The sequence below is a fragment of the Myotis yumanensis genome, unplaced genomic scaffold (genome assembly GCF_028538775.1).
Source record: "Myotis yumanensis isolate MYYU_CA2020_CCGP unplaced genomic scaffold, mMyoYum1.0.hap1 SCAF_7, whole genome shotgun sequence".
In the NCBI taxonomy this organism is placed as follows: domain Eukaryota; kingdom Metazoa; phylum Chordata; class Mammalia; order Chiroptera; family Vespertilionidae; genus Myotis; species Myotis yumanensis.
In genome coordinates this window covers 3,385,086-3,405,119 of record NW_027223758.1, presented here as the reverse complement: position 1 = coordinate 3,405,119, position 20,034 = coordinate 3,385,086, and the positions used below count along the sequence as shown (strand labels likewise).

The 20,034-nt window shown below is 56.8% G+C and overlaps 2 protein-coding genes across 7 annotated transcripts; one reads left to right on the top strand and one right to left on the bottom strand.

Annotated features, from left to right (window-relative positions):
* The first annotated feature begins 1,008 nt into the window (after positions 1-1,008).
* LSM14B (LSM family member 14B) lies at positions 1,009-11,235 on the top strand. Of its 6 annotated transcripts, none has more exons than XM_070419668.1 (10): positions 1,009-1,290; positions 3,030-3,193; positions 4,042-4,171; positions 4,911-5,027; positions 6,841-7,035; positions 7,226-7,303; positions 7,508-7,669; positions 7,930-8,080; positions 9,546-9,730; positions 10,190-11,235. In XM_070419668.1, the coding sequence occupies exons 1-9, from the start codon at positions 1,164-1,166 to the stop codon at positions 9,715-9,717; spliced, it is 1,296 nt and encodes a 431-aa protein (XP_070275769.1). In that variant the 5' UTR covers positions 1,009-1,163; the 3' UTR covers positions 9,718-9,730; positions 10,190-11,235. The 6 variants fall into 6 exon arrangements, with proteins under 6 accessions (XP_070275769.1, XP_070275773.1, XP_070275770.1 ...); XM_070419669.1 differs by having other exon boundaries at positions 1,010-1,290; positions 6,841-7,011; XM_070419670.1 differs by lacking the exon at positions 1,009-1,290 and adding an exon at positions 1,921-2,193.
* A 2,392-nt stretch (positions 11,236-13,627) lies between these two features.
* Positions 13,628-19,907, bottom strand: PSMA7 (proteasome 20S subunit alpha 7). Its single transcript, XM_070419666.1, has 7 exons — positions 19,699-19,907; positions 17,470-17,596; positions 16,148-16,272; positions 15,409-15,531; positions 14,879-14,998; positions 14,211-14,273; positions 13,628-13,845 (listed from the first exon to the last, which is right to left on the bottom strand). The coding sequence occupies exons 1-7, from the start codon at positions 19,792-19,794 to the stop codon at positions 13,753-13,755; spliced, it is 747 nt and encodes a 248-aa protein (XP_070275767.1). The 5' UTR covers positions 19,795-19,907; the 3' UTR covers positions 13,628-13,752.
* Positions 19,908-20,034: the final 127 nt, after the last annotated feature.

Genomic DNA, 20,034 nt, shown 5'->3' with positions numbered 1-20,034 from the left:
CAGGCTCATTACTGTTCTCTTACTAGATATTGCTGGGTGCGGGAGAGACCAGCGTTTACAAAGGGCAGGAGCCCGCCCCCCTCAGCTATCCTGGAAAAGGGGAGTCAGAACGCCTACCTTGCTTAGTAGGTCAGTTCTCTGCCTCCGCTTCCCCCGTCGCCCCTAGTACTCACATTCACATCTTAAGCAAGTACCTGAATACTATGTATAAGTGAAATAACTGTTTCACAAACCAATACTCTAATATTTTCTAACTTAGTCTGTTTTACTTTTATAAAATACTGGTCACTACCCACTACGTTTTTTCCAGGACCCCAAAGCGGTCCCTGATCTGATGTGCACAGTCAAGAGAGAGAAGCAGACAGTAAGTGAGCGCAGTCACTGATGGAGCTGAGCGCTGGCGGGGAAGGGGAACCCAAACCGACGGAGGGCCGCCAGTTCCTCCCCAGCACCGCCGGGGTCCGCCAGGCCCGGGCCGCCGGGGTTTGAGGCCTGGTGGCGGGTGGTATTTATTTTAAGGCGCAGGGAACGCCACCCCAGGTTTGGAGAGGCGCAGGGTTCAATGAGAAGATGCGTTCAGCTCGTTATATTCAGTGACTGACGCGCCGGAAGTGCTCGTTACCGCAGCTACCACTGCACCCCAGGCCGCGGGCGACCCCGGCCCCTGCCTTCAGGATAGGGACCTTCTCCCGGCTTCACAGCGCGGGACCGGACCACCCCACCCCGGCGTCACTCGGCCCCGCGCACGCGCGTTCCGCACCCCCATTCCCACCCTCCTCCAGACCCACCCACCACCGCGCGGGGCCCGCCGGGAGCCGACGGCGAAGGGCGGGGAGAGGGAGGAAACCAGTTGCGACTGGCGCGGCCGACTGCGCAGGCGAGGAGCGAGGCCCGCCCCCGGCAGGCGGCGCGGCCATATTTAAAGGGAGGCCGGCGCGCTGAGCCAATGGGCGGCGAGCGTGCGGGGCGGGGCGAGGCCCCGGATGTGGCTGTGCGGCCCCTCCTCCCCCGCGCTCCCCTCGGAGACCCCGGTCGCGCGCGCCTGCTCGCTAGCTGCTCTCCTCACGGGCCTCCCCGCCGGCGGAGAGCCGCACAGAGGCGGAGCGGACGGCCCGACGCCCGCGCGGAGGCGAGCGGGCCAGGCCCGGCCGGCGGCCGTCGCCATGAGTGGTTCGTCGGGCACCCCGTACCTGGGCAGCAAGATCAGCCTCATCTCCAAGGCGCAGATCCGTTACGAGGGCATCCTCTACACCATAGACACCGACAACTCCACCGTGGCGCTCGCCAAAGGTAGCGGCCCGCGGGCGCCCCAACCGCCCGCCCCGCCCGCCAACAGCCGGCCCGCCCCCGCCCCCCACCCCCACCCCCGGGGTCCCCGCAGGATCCTGGCCGCATCACCTCCCTGGGCCTTCACGCCTCTGACCACCCCTCCCCCCGCAGGCTGTCTCCCTCGAAGGCCCCCACCCCTCGGCCATCTTCTCCCGGCTACCCCTCCCCCCACCCCGCAGGGCACACCCCCTGCCCCCCTTCCCCGCAGGCCCTCACCCTCCTGGCACCCTCCTCCCTTCGCCGCCTGTCATGCCCCCCCCCCCCCCCCGCCCCTGGGTCTTGTTTCCCTCCCGCGGGCCTCCACTCCGAGCCCGAGCCCGGGGCTCGGCCGGCACCAAGGTCCCCCGCCCCGGCGTTATTGTGCGCCGCCGGCCCGCCCAGCCCGCGGGAGAGGTCGCGGTGGGGCGGGTCCAGCTCCCGCGGCGCCGCCCTCCGGCAGGTGGGGGTCGGTGGCTGGGCCGCTTCCTCCCCACCTGCTGAGGGGCAGCTGGCGCCCGCCACCCGGTCCCGGGGGGAGTGGGCTTCGGCCTCCCCAGAAGGCGGGGGTGAGGACACCCGGCTCCTGCAGGCCCGTCTGGAAAGGATTAAGCGGCCGTGGCCTTGAGCCCGAGTAAATAGCACGTCTTATCGGGACGCATGTGGGCATCGGAGCCTTGGCAGCGAGGTGCCCCGTTTAAAGTGCTTGCCGCGCCACCCGGACATGGCTGCGGGTGGACCTTCAGGGACCGGTGCCTGCAGGGAGCCACGCCGGACCTTCTGGGACCCTTAGTGGAAGGAAGATGGTTGTGTTGTGGCTCTTTTCTGGGCTTGTTGAGGCAGGAGGTGGCCTCAAAGTTTCTTTGTCTACGTCCTCCGAGAAAGATGGCGAGTGTCCTTTCTGTGCCTCTTCCAGAGAAGTGCGGAGTGCAGCCGGGTCTAGAGTCCCTGCTGGTGTGGGTCTGGGTAGGCGAGGGAGACGCCAGAGGCCTGCTAGCGGGCAGAGCTCCCTCCGACGTCAGAGGGAGCCGGCCGCGGGCTCCAGTCCTGGGCAGACGGCGCTGCTCAGGAAGGTAGTTCAGTGTCGAGCTGTGCGCTCCCCTGTGCTCCGGGCACTTTGCTACATTTCCATGACATTCCTGTCGCAGCTGGAGCTGTGCTCAGATTAGATAGAGGGCGCCCCGGAGATCTGGGGAGACCTGGTTGGGCTCCGGGCCTTGGGGTAGAGAAGCAACGCCGTGGACACAGGAGCTGGTGGGGCGGGTCAAGTTCTGGATCCCCTCTGTAAAGGCTCCGCCCAGGCTGGCATGGGTCGGAGGGCGGAAACGATTCTGTCAATGTATTCACTTCTCTCCAAGAAAAGGGGGCACTGCCCAGGGCTCATGTGTGGAGGTGCCCATCAAAAAGCAGCTGTTGGGCTTTGAATCTGCCAAGTGAGATGTGAAGGGGGGGTTCTGCAAAGCAGACCTTGTTCTGATGTGAGCACATTGAGCTTCGTGAGGCTGCCAGGCATGGGAGTTGTTCTTGGTTTTTCGTGACCTAGAACTTTTTGGAGCTTTGCCAACTGGGGTCTTGTCCGTTGAAAACTGGAGGGGGGAGTAGCTGAAGTGTGGAAACCCGATGCTGGGCTATGGGTGGCACCCAAGGAAGGGGCTCTAGCCGTAAAGGGTTGGTTGAATGGTCTTGGCTGGGACAACTAACGTGTTTTCTCCTCTGCTCCTAAGTGAGGTCCTTCGGTACTGAAGACCGTCCCACAGATAGGCCTGCCCCTCCCAGAGAGGAAATCTATGAGTACATCATTTTCCGGGGAAGCGATATCAAAGACATCACAGTGTGTGAACCTCCAAAAGCTCAGCACTCTCTCCCTCAGGACCCTGCCATCGTCCAAGTGAGTGCGGGCTCTGCGCCTGTGGGACACAATCTCTGAGGGGTGCTGGAGGCCAAGTGGAACTTGGTGTCGGCTGTTTGGCCAGAGCACTCAACTCGAGGAATGGCCTTTTAATGAAAAGTTGTTTAGTTTTTGTCCAGGCTGTTGGTGTTGCTGTGGAAAGTCTTAACTCCTGCAGCATCAGTATTGTGTGTGTGTGTGAGTGTGTCAGTGTCAGAGGGGGGTGAGTGTGCTCAGGGAATCGGTGTTTGTCCATAGTTTCTGGTTGGGTCAGTCTAAATCCCCAGCGGGATGGTGTGCATGGCGTACGATGCTAGCAGGGACAGCAGGACTTGCTCTGTTAACTCTGCCCAGATGTTAAATTGCAGTGCTGTGTTATGGTGTGTTTTGCCCAGGATTACAGGGAGCCCAGGTTCATGTTTTCTCTTGACTTGTAAATGAAGTATTCATCAGCTCCTTTGGAGCACAAACTGCAGGGAGAAACCCCTAAGTGGGCCTGAGAGAATGGGGATTCTTGGCCTCCTTCCCATTGGGGGCAGGGCCAAGCCAAGGATGGTGTGTCTTCTCTTATGCAGAGCCTAGACCACCTGATGCAGGCAGTGGGGAGCCATTAGAGGGATTAACTGAGTTAGGAGAAATTTGAGTGAGAATTACCTGGGCAGGTGGAGCTGGGGATAAAATGTGGAAAAGGCAGCTGTAAGCTCCCTTAGACCATCCTGGGAGCTTACCCCTCTGAGGGTCACCCAAGCTTCCAAGAAGCAGGCTGGCAGATCCGGGTGTCTGTCCCTGTCTGAACAGGCCAGGCGACGGGCCTGGCGCTGCTCTCACCTGTGTGTCCCCTTGCTCAGTCTTCCCTGGGCTCGGGCTCCTCCTTCCAGCCGCACGTGCCTTACAGCCCCTTCAGAGGGATGCCGCCCTACAGCCAGCTGGCCGCCAGCTCCCTGCTCAGTCAGCAGTATGCAGCTTCCTTGGGTCTAGGTGAGTAACCTTTCTTTCTGCTAACCTGCTGTGCTGTGGCCTCCTGAAGCGGGCTTCAGCTTCTGATGGGGACACAGTCCTTCGAGTGCTAGGACGTTCAGTGACTGCTCACTGAGAGTAGGGGAGGCAGCAAGGCTGGGTCCTGGAACAGGTGAACCAAATCCACGTTCATTTGGTGTCAGCCCAGGTCTGGGGGAGGCCGTGGTACATTGCTTTAAAGACCTGATAACTTCCAGGTGTAATCACAGTGCGTCTGACTCCTTGCACATTTGTGAGCCTGTAAATGTGAAACTGAAATACAGCACTGCCAGGTTATTTCTTCTTCATTCTCCTGTCGATGCCTCGCTCAGAAATTGTTTCCCCCAGTTGATAACCCTGGAATAAGACTATCCCAACACATAGTGAGGGTCTGCCTGGGCCTGGCCGAAGCTCTTCGGAGCAGTCAGGCCATGGGGTTGGCAGCCTCACCCACCTCGCTCCTGCTCTGGCGATAGGGTGTGATCAGGCCCTCGACGGTTGTGTGGGTCCCTTGCTTCTGAGTCCTGTTGTCTTGACTGCTGCTCCTAGTGTGGCGGTGCCCTCTCGGCCCGGCTACTTGTGTTTCTAGAACAGGTTTGTGTGAGCAAAGTGTCCTAGGAGAGATGCTTGGTTCTTTCCAAGCCTGCTAAATGCAAGACAAGTGTCTCATTACTTATCTGTGCCCTTTCTTTTTGCTCTTCTCTCCTTTCTCTTCTTTTAGAGAAGCTGGTAAGCCCTCCAGCCTCAGCCGCAGCCTCCAGCCCTAGCTCCTCTCCATCTCCACAGCCCGTGTCAGAGCCTGACATGTCCTCAGAGCCACACCAGCTCACTTCCAAGGGTAACGGCAGTTTGGGAGAACTGCACGCTGTCTTTGCATCCTGAGAGCAGGGGCGGGTAAACCATAGATAGCCCAGAGGGACAGTGGCTGTGACAGAATTGGCTGAGCCTGTGGATCAGTTAAGCTGCGTTTCTGGTTCAGCACATGGTCCTGACTTAGGAACTCTGGTTTTAAAGAAGGGCTAGAAAGGACCAGGGAGCCCTTCGCTTGCTGTGCTGTCACTGCCACGTGTGGGCACTGCCCTCTGCTCAGAGGGCTGTCCCCTGGCTTTCGGCCGGTCCTCCGTGGTCTGGATTGCTGGGGGAGCCTGTTGAGCAGCTGCATGCAGCTCTGGGACCTGTGAAACATTCCTTTCATCAAAATTGGGCCTCACATGGCTGAGTACGATGAAGCCGCTTTAAAGTTGGGTGACCAACCCAAGCTCTTGACAGGTGAACAGTGTGGGCTGATGTCCGGCCTGTTAATGCTGGTGGTGGGGGTTTCTGGCCTTGCCTGGCGTTGGTTCTTTGTGTTTTGCTGGGGGTCTGGAGTTGACATGCATGACTGGGGGCAGAGCTCTGCCCACACCGTGTGGAGACTCACTCGGTCCAGGATAGTGCCTGTCAGCCTGTGCTTTGCATGTGCCCTGCACGGGCGCCAGTGCATTTGCGGTACCAAGGAGTGATGCTTCACCCTCCTTAAATGTTACACAGACACACTGTTCTTAGGACCCTGAAAACTGCCGAGGCAAGATGGTTTAACTGCTCCATCGGTGTCAGAGAAAGCAGAGGCCCAAGGTTCTTGCCTGTGTGCTAGAGTGTGAGGACTCAGTTGGGCTGTGCAGCTCAGGGAAGGCTGTGCTGGGGAGGTGACAGGCCAGAGGAAGTGCTCTGGGGCAGTGCCCATTGTAGGGACACTGCAGTTGCCTATGACAAGGCTGTTCCAGTCTGCCCTAGGAGTACTTTGATCGGGTGACAAGGAATTTGTCACAGTAATTTCTCTGGTTTTTGTCCCGTTGGAAAAAAAATTTGTGATCTTCACTTGTCCTGGGCTGCCCCTCTTGAACTAAGGACCCTGAGGTTAAGGCTGGTCTTTTCTGTCTCAGACCTTGATGCACTTCTACCCACAGACCCAGGACCAGGTGAGAGGGGAGTAGGCAGCTGATGAGTAAGGCACATCCCTCGGTCCTCTTTCTTTAGAGGACCCTCTTGTGAGGCTCGGTTTCTGAGCATGTATGTCCTGTGCTCAGGGCTGGGAGTGCAGCTCCATTGCCCAAGGCAGCCTGGAAGCCTTCGTTCTTCAGGACAAGCCTGGACCCTCGAGAGCACAGCAGGCCGCACTTCTCTGTAGTCAGCGCTACTCATCTTTTCTGCTTTGTTACGCCTTATGCAAAAACCGCAGTATCCCAAGAGCTTAACTCCAATGGCTGACCACTGCATTTTCTGGACAGTCCCAGCCTGGGATGGTTCTCGCTCAGCATGGGCCAGATTGGAACAAATCCTCATACAGCATCTCGGGGCCACCAAGCCTCCTTGGGGTCAGAGCTTGTGTGGGTTTTGAAAGCCATTTCTAGACCACCTAGGAGGTGCTCCTTGTGGCCAGGTGTTTTCCCTCTGAGGGGTTTCCTAACAGCCTGGGGCTCAGCTTCCAGGTTGAGCTGGCCTTGCTGCCGGGGCTAACCGCAGAGGGGCGGCCTGCTGAGGGGGCTTGGGCTGGGTTGGGTAGACCCTCTCTGGGTGGTTGCATCTCCCCCGGCTTGAACAGAAGTGTCTGCGGGGACTGGGGAACTTTCTCCTTTTCTCTGTTGTCAATCTGCCTTCTCTCCCCAACTCAGGAGCTGGTTTTCCATCCATCCCAGTTGGCAAGAGCCCCATGGTGGAGCAGGCTGTCCAGACTGGTTCTCTTGATAACCTGAACGCCAAAAAGCTGTTACCTGGCGGCAAGGGCACTGTGGGGGTGCAGCTCAACGGGCGCCCTGCCCCGCCAAGCGGCAAGAGTGCCAGCGGTACTGAAACACTCGCTCCCTGGGGTGTGCTCCCTCTTCTCACTGTGCACGCTGCTGCCTGGGGGCTTTGTAAAAGAAATCGCACCCCTCCCAAACACCACATGCATTTGCAGGGCAGGCCCCTGCCACATGTCCCCTGGGGTGGTGCCACCTGCTTCCTTCCCAGCTTCTGCTCTGGCAGGCGCTTGCCTTACTATCCCCTTTTGCGCCTTAGATGTAGTTCAGCCAGCCGCTGTGCAAACGCCAGGGCAGGTGAACGACGAGAACAGGAGGCCCCAGAGGAGGAGATCAGGTAACAGCTGCTGCCACGTTTGGGCGTGCTCTCTGCCCCCACCCCCAACCACCCTGCCTGCTTCTCTGGGCACAGTTTCAGGGGTGCTAGGGCTCAATGGTGGCTTCAGTGTGCTCCTCTCTTTTCCTCTCTTTGTCATCTGTCTCACACTCAGTAATATCGTGTTGGTGGCTCATCAGCCATGACTGTCGTTTCTCCTCACAGGGAACAGACGAACGAGGAATCGCTCTAGAGGGCAGAGCCGCCCAGCCAACATCAAGGAGAACACAATCAAGTTTGAGGGGGACTTTGACTTTGAGAGTGCAAACGCCCAGTTCAACCGCGAGGAGCTGGACAAGGAGTTCAAGAAGAAACTGAACTTTAAAGGTCTGAGTCCTTATGTGGAAATCTCCCTTGTTCTCCATGGAGTATCCACAGTGGGTCAGACAGCTGGAGCCGTGAGATGGGGGGTGGTGGTGATGGGGGCTAGTGTGGGAGCTGTGCCCTTTAAGGTGGATGGCATGGGCTGGAGGGAGAAGTCACTTAGCACAGAGCAGTCATTTGGCTGCTGAGTGACAGCGGGCCTGCCGAGGACAGAGGTGCTTTTCTGCCTCCAGCAACTCAGTGGGCTCCACTTCTCTGTGCAGATGACAAAGCTGAGAAGGGGGAAGAGAAGGACCCGGCAGTGGTGACCCAGAATGACGAGGCCCCTGCTGAGGAGGACCACCTGGGGCCCAACTGCTACTATGACAAGTCCAAATCCTTCTTCGACAACATTTCCTCTGAACTCAAGACCAGGTGTGGGGGCAGGGGTGAGAGGGGTGGGGGTCCGGGTGAGCTGGTGGGAAAACACACACTGCCTCAGTTTCCAGGACTGGGACGCACTCTCTTGGTGACCACTCAGGTCTCAGGTTCAGGGCCCTACTCACATGTCTGCCACAGTGGACGCATCCATCCCGTGGTGGCAGCATGGGAGGCCCTGGCAGTCACAGGCACTGAGGGGTCTGCCCGAGCCCCACTCCCACTTCCCTCCTGGCTTCTCTGCCCTGCCCATTGAGGCTGGGCTGGCCCCACCCCCCAGCCGAGTGACTATGGACTTTCTTCCTGATTCCCAGCTGACCCTGGAGGCCTGAGGCCCGGGCGACCTGAGTCAGCCTGCGTATTAGGAGTGTTCTGTTCCGGGTGCTCTTTCACCTGACGCTTGAGGCTGGCACCGCTCGTGTGATTTGTTTTCAGCACCTGACCGCTGGTTACTCAGGTGTTGCCCTGTGAACAAGCTAGACCATGAGAGAAATCTGAGCGGCATGCTGCAGAAACTCTGATCCCTCCACTGGCAAGCAGAGTGTCAGGCACTGCTGAGCACAGAGGGTGCAGCCGAAAGCAGGCTGGGGCTCCTCACCGCCTGCGCTGAGGGCTTCTGGCGGGGACGAGTGGATGCGGAGGGGCAAGATACACACACAGATTGAAATGCATTGAGGAGAACCGGGCAGTGACTCGAAATGGACCAAGAGAGCAGGTCTCCAAGCCTGTTCTGTTGGGCAGGGCAGGCAGCTATCAGAGGTTGGGAGCCCAGGATTGAAGCCACCTGACCTTTTACCACGTGGGTCTTCGGTGAGAGTGGCTGCAGGTGGCCACTTCCCAATAGTTCAGGTGTCTCAACTGGGCCTGGTGATGGAGAGAGGCTTGGCTTCTAAACTGCTTTGAAGGTGGGGCTGATGGTTTGCTGGCAGGATGTGAGGAGAGCTGGTTGGCCTCAGTGGCAGCTGGGACATAGCTGCTGTTTCTTTAAATGAGGATTGTTAACAGCTGCGGGTATTTACTAGCGGTGCTTGGGGAGCTCAAAGGGTTCTGGAGCCATGCTGTGCTGGTCCCCAGCACCCGTAAAGTATAAGCACACCCTTGGAGACCCTGCCCATTTAACCCAGCCCCTCCTCATCTGGTAGAAACCTGTTTGGGGGGTCCATGGTCTGCTCCAGGCCTTGGAGACTGTGCAGGCCTGAGCCCAGCAAGCAGGTGGCTTCCATTGGAGTGCACTAGTATCACGGGCTTGTTTAGGGGACAGAGGTGTAAGCTCTGTGCCCAGCAGCCTAGTCCCATGAGGAACGGGCCTGGAGCACCTGTAGTGTTGGTTGTCCAACTGCAGGGGGCCAGCTGGGTTGCCCTCGAATGGCTCCAGGAACACAGTGACTGTCCTTCCTCCCAGGCTGAGAAAGCTGGGATGACTGCCCCTGCAGTCAGTTTTCACAGCCCTTGTCTGTTTCAGTTCCAGGCGGACCACGTGGGCTGAGGAGAGGAAGCTCAACACGGAGACCTTTGGGGTGTCAGGAAGGTTTCTTCGTGGCCGTGGATTCCGAGGCGGACTGCGGGGGGGCAGGGGCAGTGGCACCACCCGGCGCAACCCGACTTCCCACAGAGCCGGAACTGGCAGGGTGTGAAGAGCAGCCGGAGGTGAGTGGGTGACCTGCGGGGTCCTCTAAGGGGAGGGCATGGGGTTGCAGTACCCCTGCAGGGAGCCTCTTCAGGAAGCGCAGAGGTGAGGCCCGCCCTCAAATCTCCAGGGGGCTCTTGGGGACCCTGGGCCCAGCGTTGTCAAAGTGGGTTCCCGTGCAGGAGGGCCGGGTGCTTGTTCCTCGGGGGAGAGGGTTCAGCCAGGAGAGCTGGTGACAAGCCAGGGTCTCGGTGCAGCGTGGCCCTGCCTTTTTCACAAGGTCCCGAGTGATGTGTGTGCCCCTTAGGGTCTGGGTGGTAAGAGGGTCATGGTGGATGGGACCCGGAGCTGCCTACTACGGCAATGCGTACAGAAGGAATTTTCCTGGTGGGTTGTGATGGGGGAGTCTAGGAAGCCCTGGCCTGACATGGGGGGACGCCTGCTGAGCGCACTCATGTGGTGTCATGTTCCCCCTGCAGGCTCCTGCAGAGGCAGCGGCAGAAACGAAGCCGAGTGAGGACGCTGCACTTACTGGACAGACAGGCGTTGGGTCACCGTTTATTACTTTTGTTTTGACGTCATGGAACTTGGACATGGTCCGAGTTAGAACTGCTCATGTTCGGGGAGTGTTTAAGGGTGACCTCTCTGAGGTCTCTGGGTCTTTCCTCTTCAGTTATGCACAGTCTACCTAAGGTTTTGGTGTTTTGCAAAAAGTTTTCTAGAGCGAAAGCTTGATCTTCACTTTGAAAAAAAAAATTTGGGGGGACAACTTTGACTTTTAAAGTGGACCGTGTGGCAGCCAGGCACAGCTCTGTCACCCAGCTGGCGCTCATGCTGCTGGCCTGGTACCCCCACTGCCACTGGTGGGCCTCAGGAGCAAGGCAGGGCCAGCCCAGGGGGTGTGGGGTCGGGTGGGCCCCAGCAGGGAAAGTGGAGTTCCCGCAGATCATGTGTGAGCAGACAGACCACCTGATGTCCAGGGTGGTGGTGTCGAGGTTTGGACTGGCAGGCTGGCACTCTTGGAGGCACAGAAGGGGCCTGAACATGAGCTGGGAGCTGTCTGTTACTCAGAGCCTGGCTTCCATAGGAATGAGGATTGGGGTGGCATACCCATCCTTTCTGTCCTGCCAGTCAGTGTTGGACTCAGACCACTGTTCAAGTCTCATCCACTTGGAAATGAGCCAGTCTTTTTTGCAAGCTCGGCTGACAGAGCTCCGAGTTGTAAATAGTTGTTTGTTTTGTAGGTGGGTGGAGGGAGGTGGGATGTAAACTGTTGCATGAGTAAATGGGTCACCTTAGTACAAGCATGCTCCCCCCTGAAGACAGGGCATCTTGGTGAACATAAGCACCTTGGTAATTAAATCCCTAGACAGCTATAAAGATTTTGGTTCTGTATTAAGTTACTGTAAAAGCTTGGTTTATTTTTGTAGGACTTAATGGCTAAGAATTAGAATGTAGCAGTGGGGCTGCTCTGTTGGAGTAATGTATATTGTAATTAAAATAAAAACGCAAACTTTAAAATCTTCTCTGCTTTGAAAGTAAGTGGTCCTGTTGACTCTGCCTGAACCCCATCACACTCGGCAGGCCTGCCGTAGGGGACCTCTGATGCTCTTGTCTCAGCTGGACTGGGCAGTGTCAGGCCCGTTCACCATGGGCCACCCTTTTGGGATGAGTGGCTCTGCTTTCGTGACACAAAGTAGTTTCTAAAACTCGGTTCACAAATGAACCTGATTCAGAAATGGGCCCTGGACTATGCAGAGCAGCAGACAGGCTGGTTTCAGACTTTGAAGCATCCCTCCACTCTAATGGGTTTTGGGTGACTTTAGAAGCAACACACTGGTCAGCTGTTTCCTCCCTCCGTACCTGCCTGTGGTCCAGTCAGGCCCAGAGTTGGACTGAGCAGCAGGCCTCTGAGGTCTGGGCCTGGCTGTCACTCATAATTTGACAAGTTTTTGGCAAACCTTTTTTTTTTTTTTGCAACTAACATCCTTGACCAATGAAAACAATCCTCCCAGGTGCACATGCTAGATTCAGAAAGCCAGGGCACGAATTTGAAATTAGTTGGGAACAGTTGAACTAAAATATTCTCTGTGCTGAGATTCACATATTGTTAATTCAGTTACCATGTGTGACCAACCTTGCTGCTCAAGTCTTCAACTGAAAACCATTGTGACAATTGCCGGTTTTAGGCTGGACTAAAGTATCTGGGCCTCTTGACTCCTTTTTAGAAGGTAGATTACATGTGCCCTCAAGGGGAATGTGGAGTAAGAAAGCTACTGACCGAGGCAGAAAGGGGACCGTAGAATCCTAGCAGAGTTGTAAGGGGCAACCAGCTCAGGGACCCAAAAGCCACCCGTCACCAAGACCAGCAGCCTCCCGCAGAGTGGCAGGCCAATGGGCTTGTTAGGGTTTTCTGTAGGGACATTAAGACTGACCTACACTGCTGCTGGCCTAGAGGCTAGGACAGTGATGGCGAACCTATGACACACGAACTCATTTTTTTGGTTGATTTTTCTTTGATATTTATTATCAAAAATATAAGTCTTTTGTTTTACTATGGTTGCAAATATCAAAAAATTTCTATATGTGACACGGCACCAGTGTTAAGTTAGGGTTTTTCAAAATGCTGACACGCCGAGCTCAAAAGGTTCGCCATCACTGGGCTAGAAGATAGGTTTTCTGGCTAAAAAGTGAGCGAGGCACTGGCTGGGTGGCTCAGTCGGTTGGAGCTTCATCTCGTACACCAGTGGTCAGCAAACCGCAGCTCTTTGGCCCCTTGAGTGTGGCTCTTCCACAAAATACCACGTGCGGGCGCGCACATAGAGTGCGATTGAAACTTCGTGAACCATGCGCAGAAGTCGGTTTTCAGAAAGGAGATAGACGAAACAAGTGTACAAGACAAGTGTGGATGGGAGAGTTGAAGGGGTCGACCTCAGCGAACGTACCTCAATCAGATTGAGGACATTTTTAGCAACGGCCAGCTTAGGAGTACCCTAATGAAGTTAATAACAGTGTACTTACCTATATAGTTTAAGTTTAAAAAATTTGGCTCTCAAAAGAAATTTCAATTGTTGTACTGTTGATATCTGGCTCTGTTGACTAATGAGTTTGCTGACCACTGTCGTACACCAAACGGCTGTGGGTTTGATTCCTGGTCAGGGCGCATGCAGGAGACAACCGATCCATGTTTCTGTACCCCCCGCCTTCCTCTCAAAATCAGTAAACATCCTCAGTGAGGATAAAAAGATTAGAAAGCAAGAGGGTGGGTAACAGGAAGCACCAGAAGTCTTGGAGAAAACATGAGAAATGTTGACCTGACCTAGTAAAACCATAAACATAAGGCTAGTTCTGAACACAACTGCTGCTCTGCAAATTTTGGGGTAAGCACTTAAACTGAGTGCTGTTTGTGCTCCTGTCCTTGACCTGATGTTAAATAGGAGCTTGAACAAAGGTCAAAGGAACAATCAACCTATTTGGAACAAGAAAAGGAGGGTTGGAAGTGCCAGGTGCGCCTACCTACAGCAGTCTCGCACTGCAGCCCTAACACCCCTGGCGTTGCGTGCAGGACGACCCCCACTTAGTCTGTGGCTGTTGTCTGGGAGCCTGGCAACAAAGACTAGGGAAGAAAGCTCACACTCAGGAAAGCTTTTAGAGACTGACCACGGGAGTCGACTCCATTTCCGCAAGAGCTACTAATTCCAGCCCTGGCTGGGTAGTTCAGTTGGTTAGATAGGCCAAGGTTGCAGGATGCTGGTCAGGGCACATACAAGAATCAAACAATGAATGCATAAATAAGTGGAACAAATCAATGTTTCTCTTTCTCCCTTTCACTCTAGAGTCAATAAAAAAAATTTTTTTTTTTTTTTTTAAAAAGCTACCATAAATCCACCCAAAAGACCCGTGGGCTGTAAAAAGGCGAGGTTAAAAACATGGAAGTTTATTGTAGGACACAGACAATGGAATGTCAGCGCCTGAATATCCATTGGTTCTCACATCACGCATGATTTGCATTTAAAAATTGCTCCCAGCAAAATTTGATTGATCATGATGCTTTCTTTTGTTTCTTCTTTTCATTTTCTTCTTTCTCTTTTTCAATTTCAGCCACATATTTCTCGATTTCTTCAGGATTTAAAATCTACCAAAGAGAGTGTTTCTGGTTAGCCCCTCAGCCTAAGAGGTGCCCCAGTGCAGTAAGGCCCCCACAGGGAGGGGGCTCCTGGACGCCCTAAAGCTGCTTCTGCAGGTCCACAAGGCCATGTGGCCTGTGTGGGGATCAGTGAAAAGCAGAAGCCAACCTGCACAGCTGCTGACTGCTTGTCCGCGTGCCAGGAGCACACGCGATCACCATCTGTGACCATGCAGTCAGCCCTGGCGTGCTTGCGTCCCACCCGTTTGTGGGGAGCCTTGCCTGGTGCTAAAGCCACAGCAGCGTTAATGAGCACTGCCCTGCCCGTCCCCAGGATCGCTCCACTGTGAAAACGGCAAAAGACATGGGTTTACCTTGAGGGGCTGGTCCCGCCTCATGACAGCCAGTTCGATGTTCTTGCCGCCCGACTGAACCACCTTGGGAGGAGCCGGAGAGAAGAGCATTAGACAGCCACGCCCACCTCAGGACCAAATAGGTTCTTTAGAGCAGCGGTCGCCAAGTGGTGGTCCATGAGGTCTGAAAGGTTGGCAACCGCTGCTTTAGAGGATCACCTGTGCACCCAAACCCAGCACTGCCACTCTAGGGGACAGGCCGGGCACACTGCAGTCTGAGCACCCACAGATTCTACGCTGCCTCCTGCCAGTCAGACCTTGGCTGGGTCTCTGGTCCCTGCTCCTGCACGGCAGCTGGGCTCCTGACACCAAGCCCCTGCTCTCTGGACCCCAGCCTAGCCTCCTACTAGCCCCTCTCTGCCTCTGGCTTCACCCTCCAGCATCTGTAAGGTCTTGACAAAGCCCAAGACCCCAAAACTCCCAGCAGTCTTCCTAATTTCTGCTCTCCCAGTAGCTGGAGCCCCAGGAAAGCTGAGTGTGGTTGTGAGCTGTGCCCTGACTGTGCCAGTCGTATGCAGGAGCTGGCTGAGCAGAGCAAACCCTTGTGGCCTGCCACTCAGCCCACCCAGGGAACACTATCATGGCATGGGTGTTCTCACTGGCTTGCCCAGATGCAAAGGCAAACTTACTTCCAGGAGGGCCTTGATCACCAGCTTGATGGTCAGATCGTCTGTCTCGATGGCTTCGTCAGTGTAATTCTTCTCCAGAAACTCACGCACTGACTTGGCGCCCCGGCCTATGGCATTGGCCTGAGAGGGGAGTGTTATATGTCACAGGACAATCCAGACCCAAACCAACAACTTGGCCACTGTCTGGGCCAGCCAGCCGCCACCCTGCTCGTCCAGTGTGCTGTGCTTGAGAGCAGCCTGGGCTCCCGGCCCTGCCCCGAGCCCTCCCCCAAGCCCTCCGTTGGCTGAGGGCTATTTGGGGCTGTGCTGATTCTCACCAATAGTAGATACCATTTCATTACTGACAGACTCGTGGCCATTTCACTTTAAGCCATGAGTCCTTATAGCTCACTGCCCTTTCCTCCCAAACAGTGCTGTTCAACAGGCTGTGTGCACACACGCACCTGAGGGAGGCACAGACCCCCAGCGGCCTCCCAAGCCCCTTAACTGTGGCAACACAGCCTGTAAACCCCTCTCTGCCAGGGACTCACCTTCCAGGCGTGATATGTGCCCGACGGGTCAGTCTGGTAGAGTCTGGGGGTGCCATCAAAGTCGAAACCCACAATAAGGGCTGAGATGCCAAACGGCCTGCGCCCATTGCTCTGCGTGTAGCGCTGATAGGAAACGGAACACGTCGCTGTGCCATCTCAGCACCACAAGCCCGCCCCCGCCCACGCCCACGCCCACGGCGTCTCCACTGCACTTAGGGATGAGGATAGCCCCAGGTCCCCTCCTCAGGTTACTTCCAAGGATGAGCAAGAATCGCAATCGGAGGCTCCCTCTCTTCGTTTCTGCATTCTCACCCAGCCAGCCAGGCTGTGCCCAGGGCCACCCCATGGAGCACAGCTGAGGTCATTCGGAGGGTGGGACAGCAGACACACATTCTGGCTGCACAGCTGGTTTGAAAGGTGACCAGCAGTTCACCTTAGGGCAGGGGTGGCTTCCAGCCCCTCCCAACTCCTTAGTGACATCACTCAGAATGGCAAGATAAAACTATCCCTTCCCTCCAGAAATAGGCATGTGGACTGCCCCATGCCCATCAACAAGAACGATGCCACCAACGTGGGCAAGTGACAGCAAACACATGCACAAGCAGGGCTGGGCACCGGACGAGTGCAGGCCTCGACTTTCCTGCAGGGACGTGTGCCAGCACCGACACGACAGTAGGACACCCTCCAGGACCAAGTAGTGACCACATGTGTCCAGAGCCGAGCCGCAGGTGGGGCCTACCTGCTTCAGGCTGGCGATGTAGCGGGTGATGTACTCCACGGTGACCGGGTCCTCCACCGTCAGCCGGTGGCTCTGGCACTCCACCCGTGCCCTGTTGATGACTATCCTCGCATCGGCAGTAAGGCCTACAGGACAGCAGAGCGCATCACCGCATGGCCACGATCAGAGACACAGATCACATGAGCAGACAGCAAGGGTTCAAAACCAGTCCCCTAGAGCAGCGGTCGCCAACCAGTGGTCCGAAAGGTTGGCAACCGCTGCTCTAAAGCCCAGCACGGGGTCCACTGGCAGCACAGACCCCAGCTGGGTAGACCGCTCAGCCTCTGGGCTCATGAAGAGCTATGTGTGCCAGGCCCCGTGAAATCAGGCAAGTCACCCTCGTTTAGCACAGGAGAACTGGTATGTTCCCCAAATGCACCCACCAAGGGAGGAGAGCGCTGAGAACACAGCTCCCGCTGGCCCCGCTGCACAGGCGCAGTAGCTGTAGAAAGCCTGACCTCTCTCTAGACAGTAACTATAATCAGGGACAGGCCGATGACAATGGAGGTGACAGCTGTTGCGGCCAAAGGTAAACTGAGTGGGGAGGGGTGAAAGGATTAAGGAAAAGACAGACAAGAGAATAATAGCTGGGTCTCGGTGGGACGCTGCCTCCCTGATGAGACGACAGCGCCCACAAGCCGTGTCTTTATTTTATAGCAGATGCCACGAAGCAAAGCAGGGGCGTGATCACGTTGTTTCATTCTCGTGAGCTCCAACCTCACTCAACTATATGCACCTGAACTCTAGCACAAGGCACGTGGGGTTACGTGTTTGGACCATAGGTTCAAGCTAACTACCACAGCCGTTGGCTATGATTCTGCTGGGAGGGCCCTGACCTCCAGCTGGGACTTGCACGTGGCAATGAGAGGACCCTGTCCTTTCATTAGTCCGAGGCTTGAACCTGGCCAAAACACTGTAACCGCGCCCCACAGACAGCAAAGCCCCATGTCCTGGGGTAGCCATTCCTGCAGCCTCTGCTCCAGCCACCAGGGGCAGGGAGCCTCCTCACCAAGAAACCATGGCCAACCCTTTAAAGGCCCAAATCCATTGCTTTAACTCTTTTCAATCCAACGTGGATGCTGACTCGACAGACCAGGGGATAGGAGCAGGTCCAACGTCGAGGCTGAGGTTGACACCGCAAACCGGTTCAACATTCAATCCCGTCAATTAATTTGGACCAGACTGTTTGAATTCCAAAGATAAAACCGGACCGCTGAGGGCTAAAGGACGTGGGTTTACCCAGTTCACACATCTCCCAAAGCTCTGCTTGGCCCCAGGCTCACCTGCGAACGCCATGCAGACATTGTCGTCCAGGGCACAGATCTTCCGCACTGTCCTCTCATCCTGCAGTTTGGCCACCGACTTCTTTTCCACACCAAGAACAACAATGTCTTTTCCTCGAACGCCAACCTTCAAGAAAAACCAACACAGCACTAAGAAAGTGACCTGAGGGTGTGCAGCAGGCACAGAGCTCTGAGCAGGTGTTCAGGGTCTCAGGCCATCACTGCGGGCGCCACGCTGGCCAACCACTGCTACTTATCTGCTGTGGCAGAGCTCCCCCAGCTGTCGTGACTGTGCCCAGTCCTGTAGCTTCAATGACAACACCACTAACAAGGAACTGCAGTGTCATCAGTATGCACGTGTGTCACTCAACCCACTGAATCAGTCATACGAAAGGCCTTGCAGCCCAAGACCCTGGGTCCAAGCCAGGTGTCCTGAAAGTCGTGGTTCTGGGCTTGTGACCTATACCACTACCCACCCTTTGAATGTGTGCAGGACACCTGTACCAACTATTCCTGGGAGGTTAGCACTGTTTATGGCTGACACTGAACAGGGGAGGATGCATTAAAATTACTGCGTGTTAGTCCCCCACCCCACCTCTGACCCCCAGCAATGCAGGTGCAGATAAATGGGGTCAATCCCTCAGAGAAGCAACATCCACACTTCGTTCAGAGCAGGGCTCCTCAGCCTGGGTGCTAACTCTGAGGTGGGGGCTGCCTGTGCACTGTAAGGTGTTTACCCCTAGTTGCCAGAGGCACCCTCTATAGTCTTGGACAATGAACAATGTCTGCACAGGCTACCAAACGCCTCTGGGGGTGCAAAATGACGTGGTGGAGAAGTACTGGTCTGCAGTGTCAGATTTCAAGGTGCTGTCTCCCCTACTCTATCAGGGATCTTCAGAGCGCCCCAGTAGAGGCAGGCAGGCCCAGAGGTGCCAGGTGGTTAAGCAAAGCCAGCCCCATCAGATGGGGGCAGGGGAGAGGGCCAGCACTCTCGTTCCAGTGCTCTTTAAGCCGAGTTAGGCCACAAGATGGATTCTGATCTTAATTTCAAAAAATGTTCAAGAAATTGAAACATCAAAATTCACAGAACTGTGCGCTTTCTTTGGTCTGCTGGCTCAAATCTCTGAAATACCAGGTAATAAAAGAAAAACTGACCAATAAGCAAACTGACAACGACATCATTAATTTAAAAATGAGAGGTCCGGCTCAGGACAGTGGGTCAGCGCACTGTCCACCCCGGAGGAGAACCAGGGGGGAACCTCCAGCTCAGTGGGAACCACTCAGCTCACACCAAGAACCTCCACTTTTTCCTGGAAGCCCACCTGCACCGAGGACTGGGCTCTCCCTGGTGAGGGAAGTCCCCTAACTGGGGCCTATTGGATGCACTTCAGTCACCTGCTTACTTAACATTCAGAGAGCCAGTGAGCAGCCAGCGCGCTGCCCGGCCGGGCCCTGCTCACATGCAGGGGCCTCAGCACAGCCCACCCCCGGCCACACGGGCACTAGCGGGCCGGGGCGGGGGCGGGGCGGGCCGGGGCGGCGGGTTGCAAGATGGCCGTCTCCTCCTAGGCCTGCTCTGCGCTACCGAGAGGCAAGAGGAAGGTGGCACTTGAAGCTCATCAATCGGACCCTATTTGCTAGTTTGCAAAGTACCTGCGGATCACCAGCTAACACCCCCTCAACAGCCCTTGTTGAAAACCGTGTTCGGAGGGCAGTCCCATCAGACTGTCCTGTCCTGCCGCTCCCCGCCCGGGCACCCACAGTGCACAACGTGCCCTTTCCATTTCCTTCCGGGACACCGACGCCCGGCTCCCGTGTCCCACTAACGCCAGGGCGCTACTTCCCAAAGGCCAATCGGACAGAAAAGAGGAGACTGTCAGCGCGGCCACGGCCTGCGCTCAGTGGCAGGAAGCACCCGGGCCTCCCGCTGGCCGGGGGAGCGCCTCCGGGCCTCATTGGGACGCGCCCTCCAGAGCCCCCTGCTGTCCATTGCCGGGAGTCCCGTTCGATTCGTGCACCCCCGCCCCGGCAGAGAGACCGGTCCGGGCCTCGCGGATTCCTAGGTGCACCCACGTCCGGGGGCCTCCCCCGATCCCCCGGCCGAGCCCCTGCCGGCTCACCGCACCTCCCGCGCCCCCGCGCCACGGGCCGCCCCGATTCCAGCAGCACCCCCGGGACCGCCTGCTTCCGGCCGCCCAGCCCGGCCCGGGCGCAGAGTTCGCCGCTCACCGCGGTCGAGCCCTTCTTCACGGCCTCCTGCGCGTACTCCACTTGGAAGAGGTGGCCGTCGGGCGAGAAGACGGTGATGGCGCGGTCGTAGCTCATGCTGGCGAGCGGCGCGGCGGGGCCAGGAAAAGCGCACACTCACCGCCGCGCGGCCCACGACTCCCTGCTCCGCTCGGCCGTGCCGCGCCCGCCCCGGCACCTCCCACTGCGTCTGGTGGCGTCGGGGAGCGTCGGCGGCGTCGGGCGGACGTGCGCGCGCCGGGGCGGGGCCGGGCCGAACCACCGGCGGCCGGGGGCGGGGGACGGCGCGGCGCCAGCGGGCCGGGCGCGGGGCTGGGG